Below are 20383 nucleotides of genomic sequence, written 5' to 3'. Positions count from 1 at the left end.
CAAGCTGATGCATATTAAGGGGTTTGCTGTCTTGCTGTTCCTGGGAACTTGTAACAACTGTCACATGACCAAACACAGGCTAGGCTGCTGGATGATAAGACTCTTAGCAAAGTTATCCCCACTGACCTAGCTGATATCAAGCCAACCACCAGGCATATGAATGAATCTATCTTAAGAGTATCCAGGCCGGGCGCGGTGGCTCAGGCCTGTAATCCCAGCACTTTGGGAGGCCGAGGCGGGTGGATCATGAGGTCAAGAGATTGAGACCATCCTGGTCAACATGGTGAAACCCCGTCTCTACTAAAAATACAAAAAAATTAGCTGGGCACGGTGGTGCGTGCCTGTAATCCCAGCTACTCAGGAGGCTGAGGCGGGAGAATTGCCTGAACCCAGGAGGCGGAGGTTGCGGTGAGCCAAGATCATGCCATTGCACTCCAGCCTGGGTAACAAGAGCGAAACTCCGTCCAAAAAAAAAAAAAAGACTATCGAGTCCTAACCAACCTGGCTCAGAGAAGGGGAGTCAGCCAGTTTACCTGGATGATTCTTATTTAGAACCATTAGAAATAATGCATAGCTTTTGTTTAAGCCACTCAGTTTTGCTGTGGTTTGCTTTAGAACAAAAGCTAAGTGTCAGAATAACGTCTCCTCCTAGTCTAAGTATTTGTTTCCCTCCCTTCCACATACAAAATACACTCTCCTATTCCCCAAGGAAGATACCCCTATGGAGTCCATTCCATCACAGTATCAGTCTCAGCCCAAAATTCCCTTCCAGTTTCTATGTCCTATGTACGCCTTCTCCTTATCCATGAACAAAAAAGCAAGTCACCTGTTTTCTGCTCATCTATCTACAATGGTTGAATGAGGAAACAATATCCCCAGTAACACTCATGTTACAAAGGGATGAATAAGATGGGTATAGCAGTCCCTGGTTCATAACAATTCTGTAATGCTCTCATGCAGGCATTGTGAGATGCCTGTATCCTTTGGGTAGGGCCAGTGGTTGATTAGACCCTGGATCTGCTTCCTGTCAGAGCTGTCCAGTATTATTTTTTCTATAGATATTTACTCTTTCCTTGGAAGGCACTTGTTTTTCCTGTATCTTTCTTGGCCGTACATGAAAAGGGCATTGGACAATATGGCCCACTTTAAGGCAAAGCCTCTATCTTCTCCAGTTTCTGATGTAGAAGTCTGGGAGCCCAAAGATCATTTTGGTCTAAAAAAATCACAGTCTCTTTGAATCAAAGCACTAAAAGAATTGGAAATAAAATACATGACAGTAAAAGAAAATATTTTTCTTTTTTTTCTTGACTTATCTAAAACACAACTGACAGTCTAAAGCAAAATGGGAGCAATATATTAAATAGTAGCCGTATTATAAAATGTGAGAAAAAAATAGTGTTATAAGGTCCCTATAGTTAGATGAAGTAGTATGTTATCTCAAGGTAGACTCTGATTAAAGATAGGTATTGTAAACAATAAGGCAAACACTAAAATACTTTTAAGGGGCATAAATAATAATTCAAAAGTGGAGATAAATTGGAATCATAAAAATGCTGAATTAATAAAAGAAAGCAGAAAAGATAGGAAGCTCTAAAAACACATGAAAAAAATAGAAAACAGTGAAATGGTAGATTTCAACACAAACATATCAATAGTCTTACTTAAGGTAAATGGTCAAAACACACTATTCAAAAGGTAAAGAGTATCAGATTGGATAATAAGAAGGATCAAATATATTCTGCCTTCAGGAAGTGCATTTTAAATATAAAGCCACAGATAGGTTGAAAGTAAAAGGATGCAAATACTAAACAAAAGAATGCTAAAGTAGCTATATTAATTATCAGATAAAGTAGATATCAGAACAAGAAGAATTATCTGGGATAAAGAGAGATGTGATGGTGGATGTGTCCCTCTTGTCTTTGGTGGTTAAGTACCATCACTTGGCCTCTGCTACTCTGGGATTGTATAATCTTCAAGACATCAAAGACCCCATCTCACTGGGTACAGTGGCTCACGCCTGTAATCCCAGAACTTTGGAAGGCTGAGGCAGGCAGATCACCAGAGGTCAGGAGTTTGAGACCAGCCTGGCCAACATGGTGAAACCCCTGCTTCTACTAAAATTTAAAAAAAATTAACCAGTGTGGTGACTGACACCTGTAATCCCAGCTACCTGGGAGGCTAAGGCAGGAGAACTGCTTGAACCTGGGAGGTGGGGGTTGTAGAGAGCCAAGATCATGTCATTGCACTCCAGCCTGGGCAAAAAGAGCAGAACTCTGTCTCAAAAAAAAAAAAAAAAAAGACCCCATCTAAATAGTGGCATCTCCTACAGTCCTGGCCTTCAAGGAGAACAACTACAAAGTTTGTCAAGCATGAAGACACTAATATATTTCTCACTGCTTCATGGAGGGAGTGTCTTCTGAGCCCTCCCATAGACAGGATAAACTCAGTATACATTTTTATCTGCTAGAGACTTCACATACTCTCCCCTACATTATGCTGGCCAAGCTCTGGCATCTTGACCTCACTAAATGTAGACTATTGTTGAGCATAACATTCATTCAACCAACCAATAAAGCTGTTAGATCCACTTCTGGCTGCTCAAGCTAACAAATTCAATTTCGAATCTCTAGATTATACACTCATGTCAATGAAGTCAGCCAAATCTGGTGAAGTTCTGCCCTTATTGGAATACTCCTACACATGTTGGCCAGGTTTCTAATGATATACATCATTAAATCTTGTAATTCTTTTGTGTGCAAGCTATTTCTTTTTGGGTAACAGCATGTACTTATCTTCTAGGATTATGCTGATGTTTGGTTCTACTTAGGAGATCAGGAGACAACATGAGGTAGTTGTTGTGGGCTGTAAAAAAATATTAGCATCCTCTTTCAAGGCATCTGTCCGAGGTAATGTTATAACAGGATTTTCCAGCAGAGGAAAGCTAGTCTCCTCAGTTACTATTGCTACTGATATGTGGGGCTTGCACAATGTCCTATTCTAGACTTTAGAATAGTGGGTCTCTCTCTCTCTCTCTTTCTCTCTCTCTCTCTCTAAGACACAGTCTCACTCTTTCACCCAGACTGAGAGTGCAGTGGTGCAATCATGGCTCACTGCAGTCTTGAAATCGTGGGCTCAAGCTATCCTCCTGCCTCAGCCTCCCAAGTAGCTAGGACTACAGGCAAGTGACACCATATCTGGCTAATTTAAAAAATATTTTTATAGAGACAGGACCTCCCTGTATTGCCCAAGCTGAGTCTCAAATATTAAGCATCAGAATAACCTGGAAGTCTTGTAAAAGCAGACTGCTGAGCCATACCCTAGCAATTCTGTGATTCAAGTACATCTGGGTTAAGCACAAGAATTTACATTTCTAGCAAGTTTCGAGGCGATGCTGATGCCCCAGCCCCAGGACCTTAGCTTGAAAGCCTCTAGTCTAAACAAACACATAAAATAATTGTTTCAGGTTTAATCTTCTACTATCATTAATTTTCCATCTACTTTTACCTCTTACATCTGTTTCTCTCTGTGAATAAATACTCACCATTCCTATGAAAGTGTGCAAACAAATAAGACTGTGTCTTAGCAACAGATTTCTCAATAAAGCCAGAAGCTATGCCTCCTTGGTGATAGGCACTCCTTAAATGCTAAATTCAACTGGAAAAAATAGCTTTCCTTCCTCCCCTGATCCTTATAGACTCTGAAAGAAGAGGTAAGTGACAAATTATAGAGCTATTCACCTGCAGGAACGAGCATGACTAAGCCTGTGAGCTCTAGTAGGCTCAGAAGATTCAGAGTGAAGGAGTTGGAGACATTGTTCTGCTTGCTGCTCAAATGATACCCCTAAAAATAAATGCCTGTTAATTCTAAGAAATGTGTTTCTCCAAATTGCAGGGGGCAATTACAAGGCAACTATCAAGTTATTTAAGTTGAGGAAGCTTCTTCTTTTCTACTGGAAGATTTAATGCTTGTACTTCTTTTCAGTAAAATTCTTTACCACATAAGTAGAAAGTGTTCCCAATCCAATAACTACAGATTAATCAATAGCCCTATTTAAAAAAAAAAATTTTAATTTTTTTTAGACAGAGTCACATTCAGGCTGGAGTGCAATGGCCCAGTCTCAACTCACCACAACCTCCACCTCCCAGGGTCCAAGCAATTATCATGCCTAGCCTTCTGAGTAGCCAGGACTAGAGGTGCCTACCACCATACTCAGCTAATTTTTTGTATTTTTAGTAGAGACAGGGTTTCCCCATTAGCTCAGGCTGGTCTTGAACTCTTGAGCTCAGGCAATTCATCCACCTCAGCTTCCCAAAGTACTAGGATTACAGGCATGAGCCATCGCTTCTGGCCTTAATAGCCCTATCTTGTTATTAATCAATTGATTCAAAAAGTATTTACTGGGTACCTGCTATGTAACCGGAGAAGCTAAAATGTTAATATAACATAGCGCTGCTCTCCATAACAATAATGATAGATAAATAGTTAATTTATTGAAGACTCTACATTAGCATGCTGAAAACTTAATCTAGATTACCTCACGATGAAGTAATTGCTATTATGCCCATTTTGCAGCTGAGAACACTGAATTTCAGATAAAATAAGTAACTTGCCCAAGTTGGTATTGTCATCATGTGAATAAATATTGGAACCCCAATTTATCCTAACCCAGAAGCAAGGTTTTAAAACACGTCTCATTTCTATACTACCTCATCCAGAAGCTGATTTGTTGAGATTATACTACAAGCCAATAGGTCATTGTATTACCATGACAGAAGGGCTGAAGAGATAAGCCGTGTTCTCTGGGAACTCAAGAACAGTGGCACACTTCCAGGGGGCAGCATTCACACTACACTCTAAGGGAACAGCACCTTGGAAGTGTGCCCTGTGGTACTTCTGGGATTCTCAAGGGAGGTGATACAGACGATGAACCTTACTGAGTGAGAGCTATCCAAGCAAATGACAAATGAGTGCGAAGGATCCATGGATTTGAGGTATTGCAATGATTTGGAATAAGAGGATGGAGTGAAAGGAGAATAAATTTGGTATCTATAGAATGGGCAGTGGTCAGATCGTTAATGCATTTGTACGTCATTCTAGGATGATGAGACGTTTTCTTGAAAGTGGTGAAGGAGGCTTCAAACTATTTAAGCAAGAAGCTGCAAGATAATCAGATCGTTAGAACAGAAGTGTTAAGATGGGAAGGACTGAAACCCAGCAAATGAGATGAGACGGACCTAGCTTAAGGCAGCAGACACAACTATATAAAGAAAGCAAGTTTTATGAGAGTGAAAAAGTAAAATCTATAGGAGTTGGACACTAAATGGATTTAGAGGCTAAGAAAGGAAGAGGTTAGGAATAAATCCTAGATTTCCAGATTAAATAAATAGGCAATGATTGTGCTTTTCCCCAAAGGCAAGAGGCATAGAATTAAATATTTTATGCCGTTTTATTTAGTTTCCTTTGAGCTAGTGCGCTTAGTTTTGAACTTTTGGCCTTTGGCTAAACCAATTCCCCTCTCTGTGTCTCAGTTTCTTCATCAGGAAAGTATATGGTGTAGATTGGATTATGCATCTCCCTAGGACCTTTTCCAACACATTCTTGTCTGAGCTAAATTGCAAGGTTAATTTAGTTCATGCAAACATGAGTTCCATGATTTCTTGGTCAGCAAAGAGACTGATTAGGACAACACTGCCATGGTCCTCACATGCCTTCCTCATCTCCTCCCTCTTTGGTCCCATTCTGGTTCCCCTGCAAGTTAATAGGCCCCCCTTGTTCAAGAGGTTACCCTCTCCCTCTCAAACACCTCTCCCTCAGCCATTCCTCTTTTCCCCAGGGCTCACCTATTCCTGATTGTGTTTACCACTCTGCTTTGCCAATGTAAGCTGCTATGTTTTCCATTCCTGACATCTGGGTCTCATTCCTGCTTCCCAGTATCAAGACATTTGCATTATTTATACCATTGCCACAGGAAAATGAAGGCAAGGCCGCAGCCTAGAGGAGATATATTCTGGAGAATATGATGGAAACCCAAAACAGCAATGCGTCCAATTAAACCAACTGAGGCTCACTGAAGCCCTGGAGGTTCCAGTTTGTGCACAATATTGTGCAGATGGCATTCAGCCCAAATTCCTAAATGGAGTTAACATCTCTATGAGGGAAATGATGTTGTGGTGATGTGCTCAGCTACCTTCCAAGAGGCCAATTTGCAAGAGCACACTTCCTGGTCTTTTTACTGACAGCCATATTTTCTCTTTAGTAAGTGCTTCATCCGAGTCATCAGCAACATCCATTTCTAGCTGAGGTTCACCACAGTAGTCATGTGCAGCATTTATTCCTATAACCACCCAAAAGGGGATTTTATGCTCTGTTTCCTTTTCCAAAGCGGGAGACTCAGACTTTCACTTAAATTGAGCCATTAGGGGCCAAAGTTCCAATATGGCCTTAGAAAAGCAGGTTTTACTTACAGATCAGTCTTGGCCCCCTCCGATGGCTACTTTGGGGAGAAAAATTTCACATTGAAACTCAACAGAAGGCATCAATAATCAACTGCTCATGAGACTGCGCACAGTGGGACCCTTTACGCTGGTGGAGTTTTTTGGCCATCTCATCCCAGTATCAGGTATTATTATGTTCTTCGTTCCAAAATATTTTAATTACATTGAAAGAGCTCCTGTAAATCAACTCCAAAACACACAATCTAATATGTAGCTTTGTTTTGTATCTAATACCCTTCTGGTAGGTAACGATTTTAATGTCTATTATTTACTTGAATGCCTGACATACGCCAGTCACCATGCTGAGATTTTATATGCCTCTATAATGGGTATACAAAGTCCTAAACGGAGGATGTTATCCAATTATGGAGACAAGCTTCAATGTCTTCTAGAGTTAAAGGAGGTCAAGCAACTTGCCATGGCTACCCATGAAAACGTGACATGTGATAACTCAAACTCTCATCAGCATGGTTCTAAAAGTTTTCCAAACAAGACATTTTAAAACATGTGATGGACAGGTGATGAAGAACGATATAACAAAACTCTCAATTAGCCAATTTGAAAGTGACTGGTCATGCTCTCGTGTTTTTCCACTCTTCGTCTCTGGCCAGTCCTCCTCCCTCCATGAGCAGTAAACCTAATGCCCTGAGAAGGCCCTTGTGCAGTGAGTTCCTGGCAGATTCTTCAGGCGCTAAATCTGTTCCCTTTCCCCAGTTTCAGACGTTGAAGGGAGAGAAGCAGCAACCTGGATGTCACCTTTATATATAGTCCCCACAACCTATCAGACTGACAGGCCTTTGTCATCTGTCTCACTCAGTTGCAGGTACTGAAGTTCTCCAGGTAGAAGCATTAATCCATTTGGTGTGCCAAGCCCAATCCGAGCAGGTGGTTATTGAGACCTCTGTCTTCACTACAAGGTGGGATCTAGACTAGTCTTTTTTACCTGTAACAGAGCTTCTCTGTTGTCTTGGTAAGCCCTTGGGGTGGGGTGGGAACTGAATACTGACCTGCCACCATGCCTACCCAGCTCCTGGACAGAGATTTGCCTTGGTTTTTGCCTCTGTTTCTGATCTGCTTTCCTATCTGAGAACTGTTGATTACCGTGGCCCCAAGAATGGAAAGTGCTTTGCTCTAGGCAACCCGCACTGTCCAGGAGGGGAACTTTAAGCCTTACATGCAATGCCCTTGGGCATGATAATGTTACCTTGCTCCTGTGTTTACCAGATTAGTTTTCCTCAGGCATGCACAGCTCTCTTCTGTGTCTTTATTGGAAACCTCTGTGAAGACTTCTGGCCTGCACAAAGAGCAGCCTAATGGCAAAACTAGTCCCTCTGGCCCCGTCTCCATGTATTTCTTGCTTTCCCCCATTTCCATCAGCTCTGGGCAGAGGGACCTTCAGAAAGACTGAAGGGGAACATGATCCAAGTGGTTTCCTCCTATTTTCCCCTCCACTCCATCTCCTCATCTCATTCCACCCCGCAACAAATAAAGTAAGAAATTTGTTTAGAGTTCTTTGAAAATTCTAACTTGTCCTCCCTCTAAGAATATCCCAGATGTTCAGCTCTTTGAAATTACATTAAAGACACTATTGAGAGCAACAGGAAAAATGCCCTTTGCTTTTCAACTAACATTTATCAAGAAACTGAAGCAATTCAATTAGATATAGGTTATTTGTGCCAGGAAAGATATACATAAAACTTGGTTTCTGGCATAGTAAAGACTAGTTTAGTCTTTATTTTAGCTTGGGAACAATTCCAAATATAAGAATATGGAAACAAAGTGAAATGTTTTTCATTGAGGACCTCTATGGGCATTCTGTCCTCCTTCCTGACTATGGAACTGGAGAGTTTCTTTGTTGCTTTCCTACCATATCCTCAAATGCAAAAAAAAAAAAAAAAAAAAAAAGACAAAAAAGAAATTCTAGATGTGGTACCTTAGCATGAGTCATGAAAATAAGCAAAAATAACACTTGTTCTTCTGCTGCTGCTAAGGAATAAAGTGGAAATAAAACAAATCATATGTATAAAATATCTTGAGGTCCTTGACAACAAGGGTAATAGAAAGGAATAAGCCATCCTCTTTTTCCTCCCCTTTTGTGATTCTTTTAAAAGAAGCTGATTAATTCAAAACATATGCCAGAGATACAAAATAAAACCAGAAAAATCGTTTAAATAACTAAAGATTATATTCCACTGGGCCCCAGAGATAGACAAAACCAAAATATGCCAACCCTGTCCTCTGGCAGAAGGCAGCCCAGTTTGGGTGAGTTATAAACGGAAATCAATGTGCTCTTCAAAGAGCACTGAAATCCCTTTACCAAAATGCACTCACATAGTGAGAGCCCAGGGGAGAGGAATCAATACCACTCCTAATTCTGAAGCCCCAATTACTTGAACAGTGCAGGGGCCAGGCCAGCTGCAATATGGCAGCTCGGAAGAAGGCTGGCCACCTGACTCCCTAAGAGATTTCTTCCACTCCCAAGGATGTCCCCAACTGTCCTCATCTGCCCCCTTGGATATGAGCCTCTTGGCTTTTAGGGGAACTTTTTAGCTCCACAAAGGGGAACTGGTTCAATACCTTCTGCTGGCTGATTATAGAGCTTATCTGCTTCTTTGGACTTCGCTTCTTATAAGCCTTCTCTCTGGCTGGACTGTTCTGACTTCTAAACAGACCTTCTTCTACAGCCTTTCTGCTCTGTCCTGGCAAAACTGTTCTTCTTGACTCACATGCCTGTATGCCAGTCAGCTTCATTTGAGGGAGCCCCCTTTGTCTCCTCATTGCATTTTAAATTTCTGTGACTTTGCTTTATTTTTAATTTTCTGTCTTTAGGTAAATGTGTACCTAGAGTGAAAAACACAGATCCTGAATATACAGTTCAATGAGCTTTTGTGTAACTGACTCTGATCATGATACTGTACATCTCCACTAAGCTATAAAGTTCCCTCCTGGCACCTATTATTCAATCAGTGCTCTTCCTCAGAGGTAAAAACTGTTCTAATTTATGTCTTCATAAATTACTTTTACTGATCTTAAATTTTATGTAAATAGAAGCATAGAGTATGTAGTCTTTAGTGTCTAGCTTCTTTCACTCAATATAATATTTATGAGATTCATCCATGTTATTGGCTATATTATAGTTCATTTTTTTCTGTTTGGTTGGTTTTGGTTTTGGTTACTGAATATTTCAATGTTTAGTTATACCAAACTTTGCTGTGTCTGGGCTTTTGTATCTAACATCTGGACTCTCTAACAAACAGAGACAGAAAACCTGGGTTAAAGAAAATGGGAATGGAGTCACAAGAAGGTCTATGTGATAACAAATGAATCTCTGCCACCCACCAAATGAAAAGCTTCCTAAGCACAGAAAACACCTAGATTTTCAATTTCACAAGGCAGAAGACCCAGGAGATGATAGGCCTACAGATTCTTTGAGAAAATATTTCTCATGCTAACTAGAATAAAATCCAAGGAAAACTCTTCTTCATCCAAGTCCAGTTCAAATGGTACTTCCAATCTCTGACTTTTCCATAACACTGAGAAAAAATAACTCAACCCTTCATCTATATTTCTATAACAGCTCACATGAGCCTTCGTTACAGTGCTTACTCTTTTCTACCACACCAGTTTCCTTGGAGACCTGGCTAGTTTCTACCAAAGTAAAATGTGGTTTCCTCAAAGAAAAGGATAATCTTTAATGAAAATTTTTATTGGTATCCCTGGCACCTAGCACCGTAATTATACATGTATGATGTAAGTGAATGAACAAATGAATGACTGCCTACATTGGGTGGATGGGTGAGTAAATGGAGAACCGATTGGATGAATAGATGGATGGATGGACGAATGAACAGATGAATGGATTATGGATGGCTAGGTGGGTGGATGGACAGGTATATGAATGAGGGGATGAATGACACAGTTTGTGAATACTGCCATATTCACTATAAACTGAATGGTACTCGGCAATGCTAAGCACTTGGCAATGCTAAGCACCATCAGAGTACTGCTTTTCCTCACAGTACCACATTCTTGTTGGTCCTGGGAATTCATATTAATCCACTCACCAATAGGCAGATGCCTGAAGAGTATCTAGGACAGGTGGAACTTCCTAGCCACCATAACGTGACTTCCCAGTGCTTCAGAAAACATTTTCATAAGAGCCTGAAGTTGGGCAGAGTCACAGCTAATCTCATCACAGTGGAAATCTTCCCAGTACAGGACAGGCCTGAGTGCTGAGTGAGTGGCAGCGTTTCTGCTACCAACAGGAGACTCATTAAACATAGCCTCCTAGGTAACTAAAAGGTGATGTTGAGCCCATTAGAGAGCTGTGAACAGCATTTAGTGCTCAGCTGTTTCTCACCCACCTCTCAGATGGTCCCAGCAGGAGACACGTCTGTGACTGTCATGTTTATAGCTAATTAATGTTTATTTATATTTTTAAACAAGGCTTTCACCTGTCATGCTTTAAAATAAATGTTCTGCTCTTCAATTAGAGGTTGTCAGAGCAGAGAGGAATTCTGTTTTGTAGTGGATTGAATGTATGCGTGTTTAAATGTGTATTATGTAGAGAATTCTCCCTTTTAAGTCTCTCTCTCTCTCTGTCTTTCCTCTTAGAGACTAAAGCTTCCTACTCAGAGAAACACAATTTTTTTTTTTCAAATTTTAATCATGAGATTGATGCCCTGCTATGCAGGTCATGTGCTTGCTTCCAGAGGGTAGACTGCAGAGATTGCAGTGCCTTCTAAGATTGGAGGAGGGAGAAGGTCAGAATGAAAACATTGTACATTTTCAGCAGCATAGAACCAGTATTCTCATTTTTAATTTTTTTAAAGTTTCAATAGCTTTGGTTGTTTTTGGTTACACGGATGAATTCTAAAGTGGTGAAATTTCTTTTAGGTGTAACCATCACCTGAATAGTGTACATTGTACCCAATAGGTAATTTTTCATTTCACTCCTCTCCCACCAACCCCCTTCTGCTTCTCTAGTGTCCACTATACCGGTCTGTATGCCTTTGTATACCCATAGCTTATCCCACTTAATGAGAACACGTGGTATTCCATTCCTGGGTTACTTAACTTAGGATAATGGCCTCCAGTTCCATTCAAGTTGCTGCAAAAGATATTATTTCATTCTTTTTTTGATTGAGTAGTATTCCATGGTATATGTATGTGTGTGTGTATGTGTGTCTGTGTATAAATATATATACACACACACACACACATGTGTGTGCATATTTATATATGCCACATTTTCTTTATCCACTCATTAGGTGATGGTGATTTGGGTTGATTTCATATCTTTGTGCAATTATGAATTAAGCTGCAATAAACATGCATGTGCAGGTGTCTTTTTAATACAATAACTTTGCTTTCCTTGGGGTAGATACCCAGTAGTGGGATTGCTGGATCAAATGGTAGATCTTTTTCTAGTTCTTTGAGAAATCACCATACTGTTTTTCATAGAGGCTGTACTCATTTACATTCCCATCGACAGTGAATGAGTATTCCATTTTCACTGCATTAATGCCTATATCTGTTGTTTTTTGACTTTTAAAAATGGCCATTCTTACTGGGGTAAGGTGGTATCTCACTGTGGTTTTAATTTACCTATCCCTGATGATTAATGATGTTGACCGTTTTTTCATGTTTCTTTATCACTCATATATCTTCTTTTGAGAAATATTTGCTCATGTCATTTACCCACATTTTAATGACAGTATTTGGATTTGTCTTACTGATTTGTTTGAGTTCCTTGTAGATTGTGGATATTAGTCTCTTGTCAGATGTATAGTTTGCAAATACTTTCTCCCATTCTGTAGGCTGTCTATTCACTCTGTGATTTCTTTGGTCATGCAAAAGGTACTTACTTTAATTAGGTCCCATTTATTTATTTTTGTTTTTGTTGCATTTGCTTTTGGAGTCTTCCCCATAAATTATTTGCCTATGCCTATATCCAGAAGAGTTTTTCTTTGAGAATTTTTACAGATTCGGATCTTAGATTTAAGTCTTTAATCCACCTCAAGTTAATTTTTGTATATGGTGAGAGATAGGGATCCGAATTTGTTCTTCTGTATGCGGCTATCCAATCTTCCCAGCATCATTGACTGAACAGAGTATGTATTCTTTTCTACTACATTCTGTTCCATATTCTGTTCCTTGGTCTAAGTGCCTACTTTTATGCCAGTGCCACGCTGATTTGGTAACTATCGACTGGTAGTATAACTTGAAGTTCAATAATGTGAGGCCTCCAGATTTGCTCTTTTTCCACTAAGGATTTTTCAGCTATTTTTCGGTTCCATATAAATTTTAGGATTGTTTTTTCTAATTCTGTTTTTTGTTTTTCATTTTTTTGAGACAGAGTTTCGCTCTTGTTACCCAGGCTGGAGTGCAATGGCGCGATCTTGGCTCACCGCAACCTCCGCCTCCTGGGTTCAGGCAATTCTCCTGCCTCAGCCTCCTGAGTAGCTGGGATTACAGGCACGCATCACCATGCCCAGCTAATTTTTTGTATTTTTAGTAGAGATGGGGTTTCACCATGTTGACCAGGATGGTCTCGATCTCTTGACCTCGTGATCCACCCGCCTCGGCCTCCCAAAGTGTGTTTTTTCTAATTCTGTGAAAAAATGTTGTTGGTATTTTGAAAGGTATTGCACTGAATCTGTAGATTGCTTTGGGCAATATGGTGATTTTCAAAATATTGATTCTTCCTATCCATGAGCAAGGGATATTTTTCTATTAGTCTGTGTCAGCTCTGATTTCTTTCATCAGTGTTTTGTGGTTCTCATTATAGTGATCTTTTACCTCCTTGGTTAAATATATTCCTATTTTGTTCTTTTTGTAGCTATTGTTAATAAAATTGAATTCTTGATTTTATTCTCAGTTGGTTGTTATTGACATACAGCAGTGCTATTGATTTGTGTACGTTGATTTTGTAACCTGAGACTTTATTGAATTCATTTATCAAATGTAGGAGTCTTTTGAGAGAGTCTTTAAGGTTTCCTAGGTATATGATAATATCATTAGCAAACAGAAATAATTTGATTTCATTTTTTCCAATTTGGATGCCCTTTATTTCTTTCTCTTGCCTGATTGCTCTGGCTAGAGCTTCCAGAATGAGAGTTCTTAAGAGAAAATAATGCACTTTGCTTTCTAGGCAAAAAAGGATTAACTCAGCAAGCCCAGAGGGTTCAAATCCTGCACACTCTAAAATAAGTTCTGTCTCTTGAATGACTCATGGGAAATAAACTTCACAATCTTAGAATATTCTGCTGGATAACAGATCTTTCTTTACCTTGGGACTTGGGCCATGCCAGATGGTTGATGCTAATAATGTGACTTATGGTGGGGCTTTCAGACCATGAGATATCAATTTGACCTCTGGAGACATGGGAGACTGAGTAATTAAGATCAGTCTTGTGGGATATTTGATGGCTATGTAACTGACTGCCCAATAAAAATCCTGGACACCAGAGCTAGGTTTCCTGGTTGGCAATGGATATTGTTGCTAGAGAGTCAAGCATTATCCGTCTATCTCCACTGAGCAAGGATACTTAGAAATTTGTGCCTTGTCTCTCCTACACTCTGTCAAGAATGACTTTTACCTTTGCTGATTTTATCTGTATCTTCTCAATGTAATAAACTGTAATTATGAATATAACTGCTATTCTGAGTTCTGTGAGTCCTTCCAGGGAATCACCGAGCCTCAGAAGAGTCATGGGGCTCCCCAACACACTCTTTCAACAGTACATAATGAGGAGAAGCTATGCTGCAGGTAGAAAAACATACCAGAATTGAATCCCCACTCTGGCATACACTTCTGGGTGATCTCATTGAAATCAGTTTGCTTGTTCATCTCTTTTGAGATTTAAATAAGATTCTACATTATATATTCATTCATTTTAAAAATAAATATTCACTGAATTCACCACCTTTTTGTCACATAGATGTTCAAGAAGTGGTTAAGGGTAGAGATGATTAATTTATTTGGCCAGTATGTGAGCTTCTTCACTTTATTTTAAGTTTGTTAGGTAAGGACTCTAAATTTGGACATATGTCCCCCTACACATTTGTGGACAGGTATGTTCACAGTTTGTAGTTAATAAACGAGCATTTTCATATGCTTACTTGGCTGCCATTTTCTCTTTATTATCTTGAGCCAAGTTCTCTGGTTTCAAATAGTCTGTTTTTTAAATCAATTGTATAGTACTAGAGGCTCAGGAACAGCCTAGATAGAAAAATCCCTGGGACAGTGCCAGAATAATATTTGGAATATAGTAAGTGTTAGTTGAACATAAACACCTAGAGGATTTTGTTCCAAATACTATTTAATAGGTATATGCATTTTCTTTCTTATCCAATAACTGAAATACCAGAGAAACAAAGACTCAGAATATGGGACAAAATATAACTTTTTATCCAGTTTTTTGTTCTTTTTTTACCAGTGAATACTACACTGGAGGTTTGCCCTTGTTGTGGGGTGAATTGTGTTCCCCCAAAAGATGTAGTGGAGCTCTAATCCCTGATACTTGTGAATGTGACCTTATTTAGAAACAGAGTTTTGCAGACATAATAAATCTACGATGAGGCCATACTTAATTAGGGCAAGCCCCAGTACAGTGAAATCCTTACTAGAACAAGGCAACTTGGACATAGAGGGCAGATGGACTTGAGGAGACAGAAGCAAAGATGAGAGTTATCTGCCATGAGCCTGGGAATGCTAAAGATTGCTAGCAACCACCAGAAGCTGGAACAGACAAAGAAGGATTTTTCCTTAGAGCCATCGGAGTGAGCCTGATCCTGCCAACACCCTGATCCCAGACTTACACCTTCAGAAATGTGAGATAAGTTTCTGTTGCTTACCAAAGCTACCCAGTTGTTGGCAGTTCGCTACGGTGGCCCAGGAAGCCAATACAAAAGGCATCCCCCATTCTATTTTGTCATACATAGGTCTTTGGTCTTTGTCTATTCTTGCATTGACAGAATATAATCTGCTTCCTGGAAGGTAGAAGGAAGCAGCCAGGGAGCTGGAGGCAGAAGGAAGTGACTCACCACGGGACTCCGGCCAATGCTGCTCAGGTGGTAGAGGAGTCCTTTGGCATGGTAAATGGTTGGCTGCAGATGGGCACTGGGAGAAAGCCATTGTCTGTTCAAATCTTCCCCACTCAGCGAGCATCTGTGGCTACAGGAAGAGACAATAAGCAAATAAATACACATTCAGGAGAAAATAACTTGAAAAAATAAAGCTCTGCAAGATAAACAATTAAACTAATGAATTCAAAACTTTCCTCTGGTTTCTGCCCAATTGGCATCAATTTCAGATGTCCCGAAAGCTGTAGATCTGTCATTTAAGCTCCAAAGCGTCACAATTATTCACAACCCCAAAAGGAACCAGAAACCATATTTGACTTACTAATGACTTACTATTAACAGAGTTTTAAGACAAAGTTGGAAAATGTAGCTCCCAACTATATACATCCATGGGGAATAAATTTAATAAATTTCTCTAGATTATGGGTTCTTCAGTTCTATAGATAATTAAGTCACATTCAATCTATGATACTGAGTATGTTACATATGATATTTCCAGCTGGCTCAATTACTCTGCAAGGTATATATTAGAGCACCTCAATGAAGAGAATGAGGCTTAGAAACGATTAAATAACTGGCTGGAGATCTAGGCCATAAGAAAGAGCTAGGCTTTCCCCCCAGGTTTATTTGTTTCTAAGCCTTATTCTCTTTCTTCTCTTGCACTGTTTGACATTTACCAAGTGAATCAGAGTACCTTTTTCAAATATATCATCATGGTGAATTAGAGCAAGAATGAGCTCAAAAATCATATATTCCCTCATTTGGGATGATGTTCATATTGGAAAGTACCAAGTTACTTTACAAAAGTGACCCAGCTGGTAGTGAGAGGACTGACTGCCATTGACAGTGAGGAAACTGAGATGCTGAGTTGTCAGGCGGCGTGATCCTAAAAACCCGCAACCACCAGAGATTCCCAAGGGCAGCCCCTGCACAGGAGATGTTCCCAGCAGTCCTGCTAAGGTGTCAGTTACTCAGTAGGGTCAGTGAGCTAAGTACCACAGATCTGGAGGATCAGCACGTCGTCTCCATCACCTCCAGCACCCCCTCTCCTCCCAAGCCCTATGCCTTTGTCCTTCTGCACCCAAACTCTATGGAATCGCTAATGGTTTTCACTCGACCTATGGCCTCCAGAAATGTGATATGAGTTTCCGTTGTTTTAAGCGACACAATTTATGGTAGTGTGCTATAACAGCCCTAAGAAACCAATACACAATACATCGCCCATTCTAGCTTGTCATACATAGGTCTTTACTGGGACTCTCCCATCTCTTCAACTTTTAGGGCATCAATCTGCAGGGGAACTTTCTGTGACTTTCCAGGCTATTGCATCCATCTCCCATTTCCTACAATAACATCCTGAGGCCCTCTTCATCAGAGTCCCTTATAAAACCACTTTGGATGCATTTTTATTGTCATTTCTCTTACTTCCTGATTAAACTAGGAGCTTCCCAGGGGCAGGGACAGTGGCAGTCTCTTGGTCACCATCAAAACTCTAATATAGTAACTCCGCCAGGTTATTGGGTAGATAATTTAGAAGTAATAAATTCACCAGCATTTATACATACAATCAGATATGATTTCTGTTTCATTTTGTTTCAAATGCACTGTTTTCAATCAACATTAGAGCTAAAAAGAAGGTTCAGCCTTCTCCTTCTACCACTTATTCATTTCCATGTTCCTGAAATTATCTTTAAATATTAGCTTCCTGCTGCCTGTCAGACCCTCTTACAACTTACTGGAAACTGAAAATATTTAATCACTTATCCTGATTTCTCCATTAAAATATTTTGGCTTAATAAATGGTAGGTCTTGTGCATGTACCTCTCTGGCTTTTTTGGTCTTTGCCTGCTTTTTTTTCTCCCTTTCTCTTTTTAATAGCAATGACATCTAGAAATAGAGTTTATCAGTTCTGCCTGGTGACCAAGGATGAAGTTAAAATATGAAGTAGATTTTCAATGCCAACAGCAACAGAAAGGAACAAGGCAGCCCAGACTTGCTCCCGAGCACATTTGCTGTGTTTAAATGAATTTCTTTTCTCAAATCAAGGCACTTGCAAGCACAGCATCCCAGAGCCCCAGAATGCTCTTTGACGGCTCTGTGATTTCTCCTTGCCTTGACCTGGATTCTCATCAGCACTGGAGATTTGTTTTTTCCTTTGTAACATCGACTGTGATGAAATTAGTTGAGGCCCTTTAAAAGTATTTCTGTTTTTCTGTTTGTGTAAATGAAAATGCAAGCATGACATGGGTCCAGCAGCCAGCAATTCTGTATCAGCTCTCTCTACATCTTCTTTCCCCATGCTCCATGGAAACCAAGTTCAGGGGCAACATCTACATAGAGAAGGCGCATGCATTACCCCTTTACACAAATATTATTTTAGATCACAATTCCCAAGAATAGAAAAAAATAAAGTTTTGTGCTGCAGCCAGAAGAAGCCCAAGTTTGAATAAGCAGACTTAGTTCCAACTCCCAGCTGCCACCGGATATAGGATTTGAAACCTCTTTGAGAGTCAACATTCTCATATGTGAAATAAATAAGCAAGCCTCCCCTCAGGTTTATTTTGAGGCTCGAATGAGATGCCTTTTTTAGATATCCCTAGAGAGAAATATCATATGCTTCCATCTCTGCCTATGTCTGTGTCCATGACTATATCCACATCTATATGCATGTCTACACCTTCATCCACCTCTCAAATGCTCTGGGATGCACTTAGACCAAAGCACAACTTTGACCACATTCATTTGTTCCTTACCTCATCCTAATATCTTTTTTCTTTTGATGAACAGTTAGGCTGCTATATGAAAGGTGGATGGAAGGGAGAAGTGGCTTGACTAGGGACTCCAGCCAAGAGGCTTTAGACAGTTTTAAGTATCAGTTGACTTGAACACACCCAAGGGTAGAGACAGTAGGCTGAGCAGAAAAGAATGTAGCGAAGAAAAAATGCAAAGGAATAATCAGTAGAAACTGCTGATTGAAATTTGGGCTGTTAAAGGGTGCACCAAGGAGGACCGTATCAAAGATCATCTACATATATAGATTCGGAGAGAAATTAGGCCAATGTGAGACACACAGAAGTTAAGAAAGCTCTTATTTGGGGGAAAATTTGGTCTGTTTGTTTTCTGTTTTAGAGCAGTAGAGGCAATGAATCATTCCATTTGTGTACATACGTTGTGTGGATTTGGTGAGCCTACATAATTGTATTTGTCTTCAAAGCTCTATGGGGGTTATGATTTGGAGAGTATCTCTGTGTGTGCCTAAGGCTTTGGCAGTCCCTATATCTAAGCAACTGCAGGTTATTATAATATATACAACACCTAACTTGAGTGCTTTTCCTTTTAAAGCAAATCCATTTGCTTCCAATCTCTGAATCCAGTTGGCATTTTGTGTTAATAATATCAGAGATCTGTGCAGTTAGAGGAACTGTTGCTGCTCTTCCCAGGGATTTGTTTTAAGCATTTGAAGATGAAATGCACCCCATCTTATTATCTACTGTAGCATTTCTGAAATGACAGCTGCTTCTTCTAAGGGGAGAGAATTAGCAGATGGACAGCTATGACTGGCTGGCAATAAATTCAGTGCCTATAATTTCTGAAAAGCGGTCCCCTTCTCAAATAGTTTGAAGTTCTTCTTTCTTTACAAGAATCATGAAATGGTGATTATCGCTACAGTTGGTCCTCTATATCCACGAATATGGAAGGCCAACTGTACTAAGCCATTTTAAATAAGGAACCTTTGCATCCACGAATTTTGGTATCCCTGGTGGTGGGTGTGGGGAAGGTGTCCTGGAACCAATCTGCAAATATTGAAGGATGATGTTATTTTTCCCTCCACTGAAAACTGCAAAGTTACAGGAAAAAATTATCTACTTCTGGCTGGGCGCGGTGGCTCAAGCCTGTAATCCCAGCCCTTTGGGAGGCCGAGGCAGGTGGATCACAAGGTCAAGAGATTGAGACCATCCTGCTCAACATGGTGAAACCCTGTCTGTCTCTACTAAGAATACAGAAAAATTAGCTGGGCATGGTGGCGCGTGCCTGTAATCCCAGCTACTCAGGAGGCTGAGGCAGGAGAATTGCCTGAGCCCAGGAGGCGGAGGTTGCAGTGAGCTGAGATCGTGCCATTGCACTCCAGCCTGGGTAACAAGAGCGAAACTCCATCTCAAAAAAAAAAAAAAAAAAAAATTATCCACTTCATTTTGTTTTTCACAGATAAAGACATTTGATCTGACCAGTCCTTCTCATTTTAAAAAGCTTTAGTTTAAATACAGACTAGTTTAAGACAAAGTTTTATATGCACTCAATATGCTAGATCTAGGGTGCTCAGATATTCAGTTTGTCTAGGAATGTTGCATGTTTAACTTTGAAATGCCTGCATCCCAGTAACTCTCTCAGCAAACGCAAACCAGAGACGTGATACCCTTGTCTAGATCCTTAATTTTAGAAGGTGGTGCAAAGCTAGAATACTTGGCTAGAACTAGGCTGAATTATTTTGTGCTGACGGAATGTTTTCAGGTGGGACTTTCACTCCTCTAGGCTCAGGTGTCGTCACTTCCTCTGTTTACCTTGATTGTTTCCCACGTGCATTATATTCCTGTTCTTTTCAGGCATTTGCAGCCAACGTCTGGAAAAGCCCTAATCCTTAAAACTGAGGTTTCTGTGGGGCAGATCTTTTTTCCTTAATAAAAGAGAAAAAAGCGTCTGATCTCCAGAAAATATGGTCATTTTATGACCAAACAAATGCATCTCAACTGAAATTATCGAAGAGCCAATCAGCAGCACTAGTCCTAACTAAAGGTCACTGAATG

At 40.1% G+C, this 20383-nt stretch overlaps 1 protein-coding gene across 1 annotated transcript in view; it reads right to left on the bottom strand.

Moving 5' to 3' along the window:
• AGBL1 (AGBL carboxypeptidase 1) overlaps positions 1-20383 on the bottom strand; it is a 798761-nt gene that overhangs the window by 375755 nt on the left and 402623 nt on the right. Inside the window, exon 19 of the mRNA XM_035303747.3 lies at positions 15543-15672. Coding sequence (XP_035159638.3) covers positions 15543-15672 — 130 coding nt within the window. The remainder of the gene's footprint in view (positions 1-15542; positions 15673-20383) is intronic.

This window comes from Callithrix jacchus, chromosome 6 (genome assembly GCF_049354715.1).
Source record: "Callithrix jacchus isolate 240 chromosome 6, calJac240_pri, whole genome shotgun sequence".
Classification (NCBI taxonomy): Eukaryota; Metazoa; Chordata; class Mammalia; order Primates; family Cebidae; genus Callithrix; species Callithrix jacchus.
Note: the sequence above shows the minus strand (reverse complement) of the source record. Positions and strands in the feature narration are given on the sequence as shown.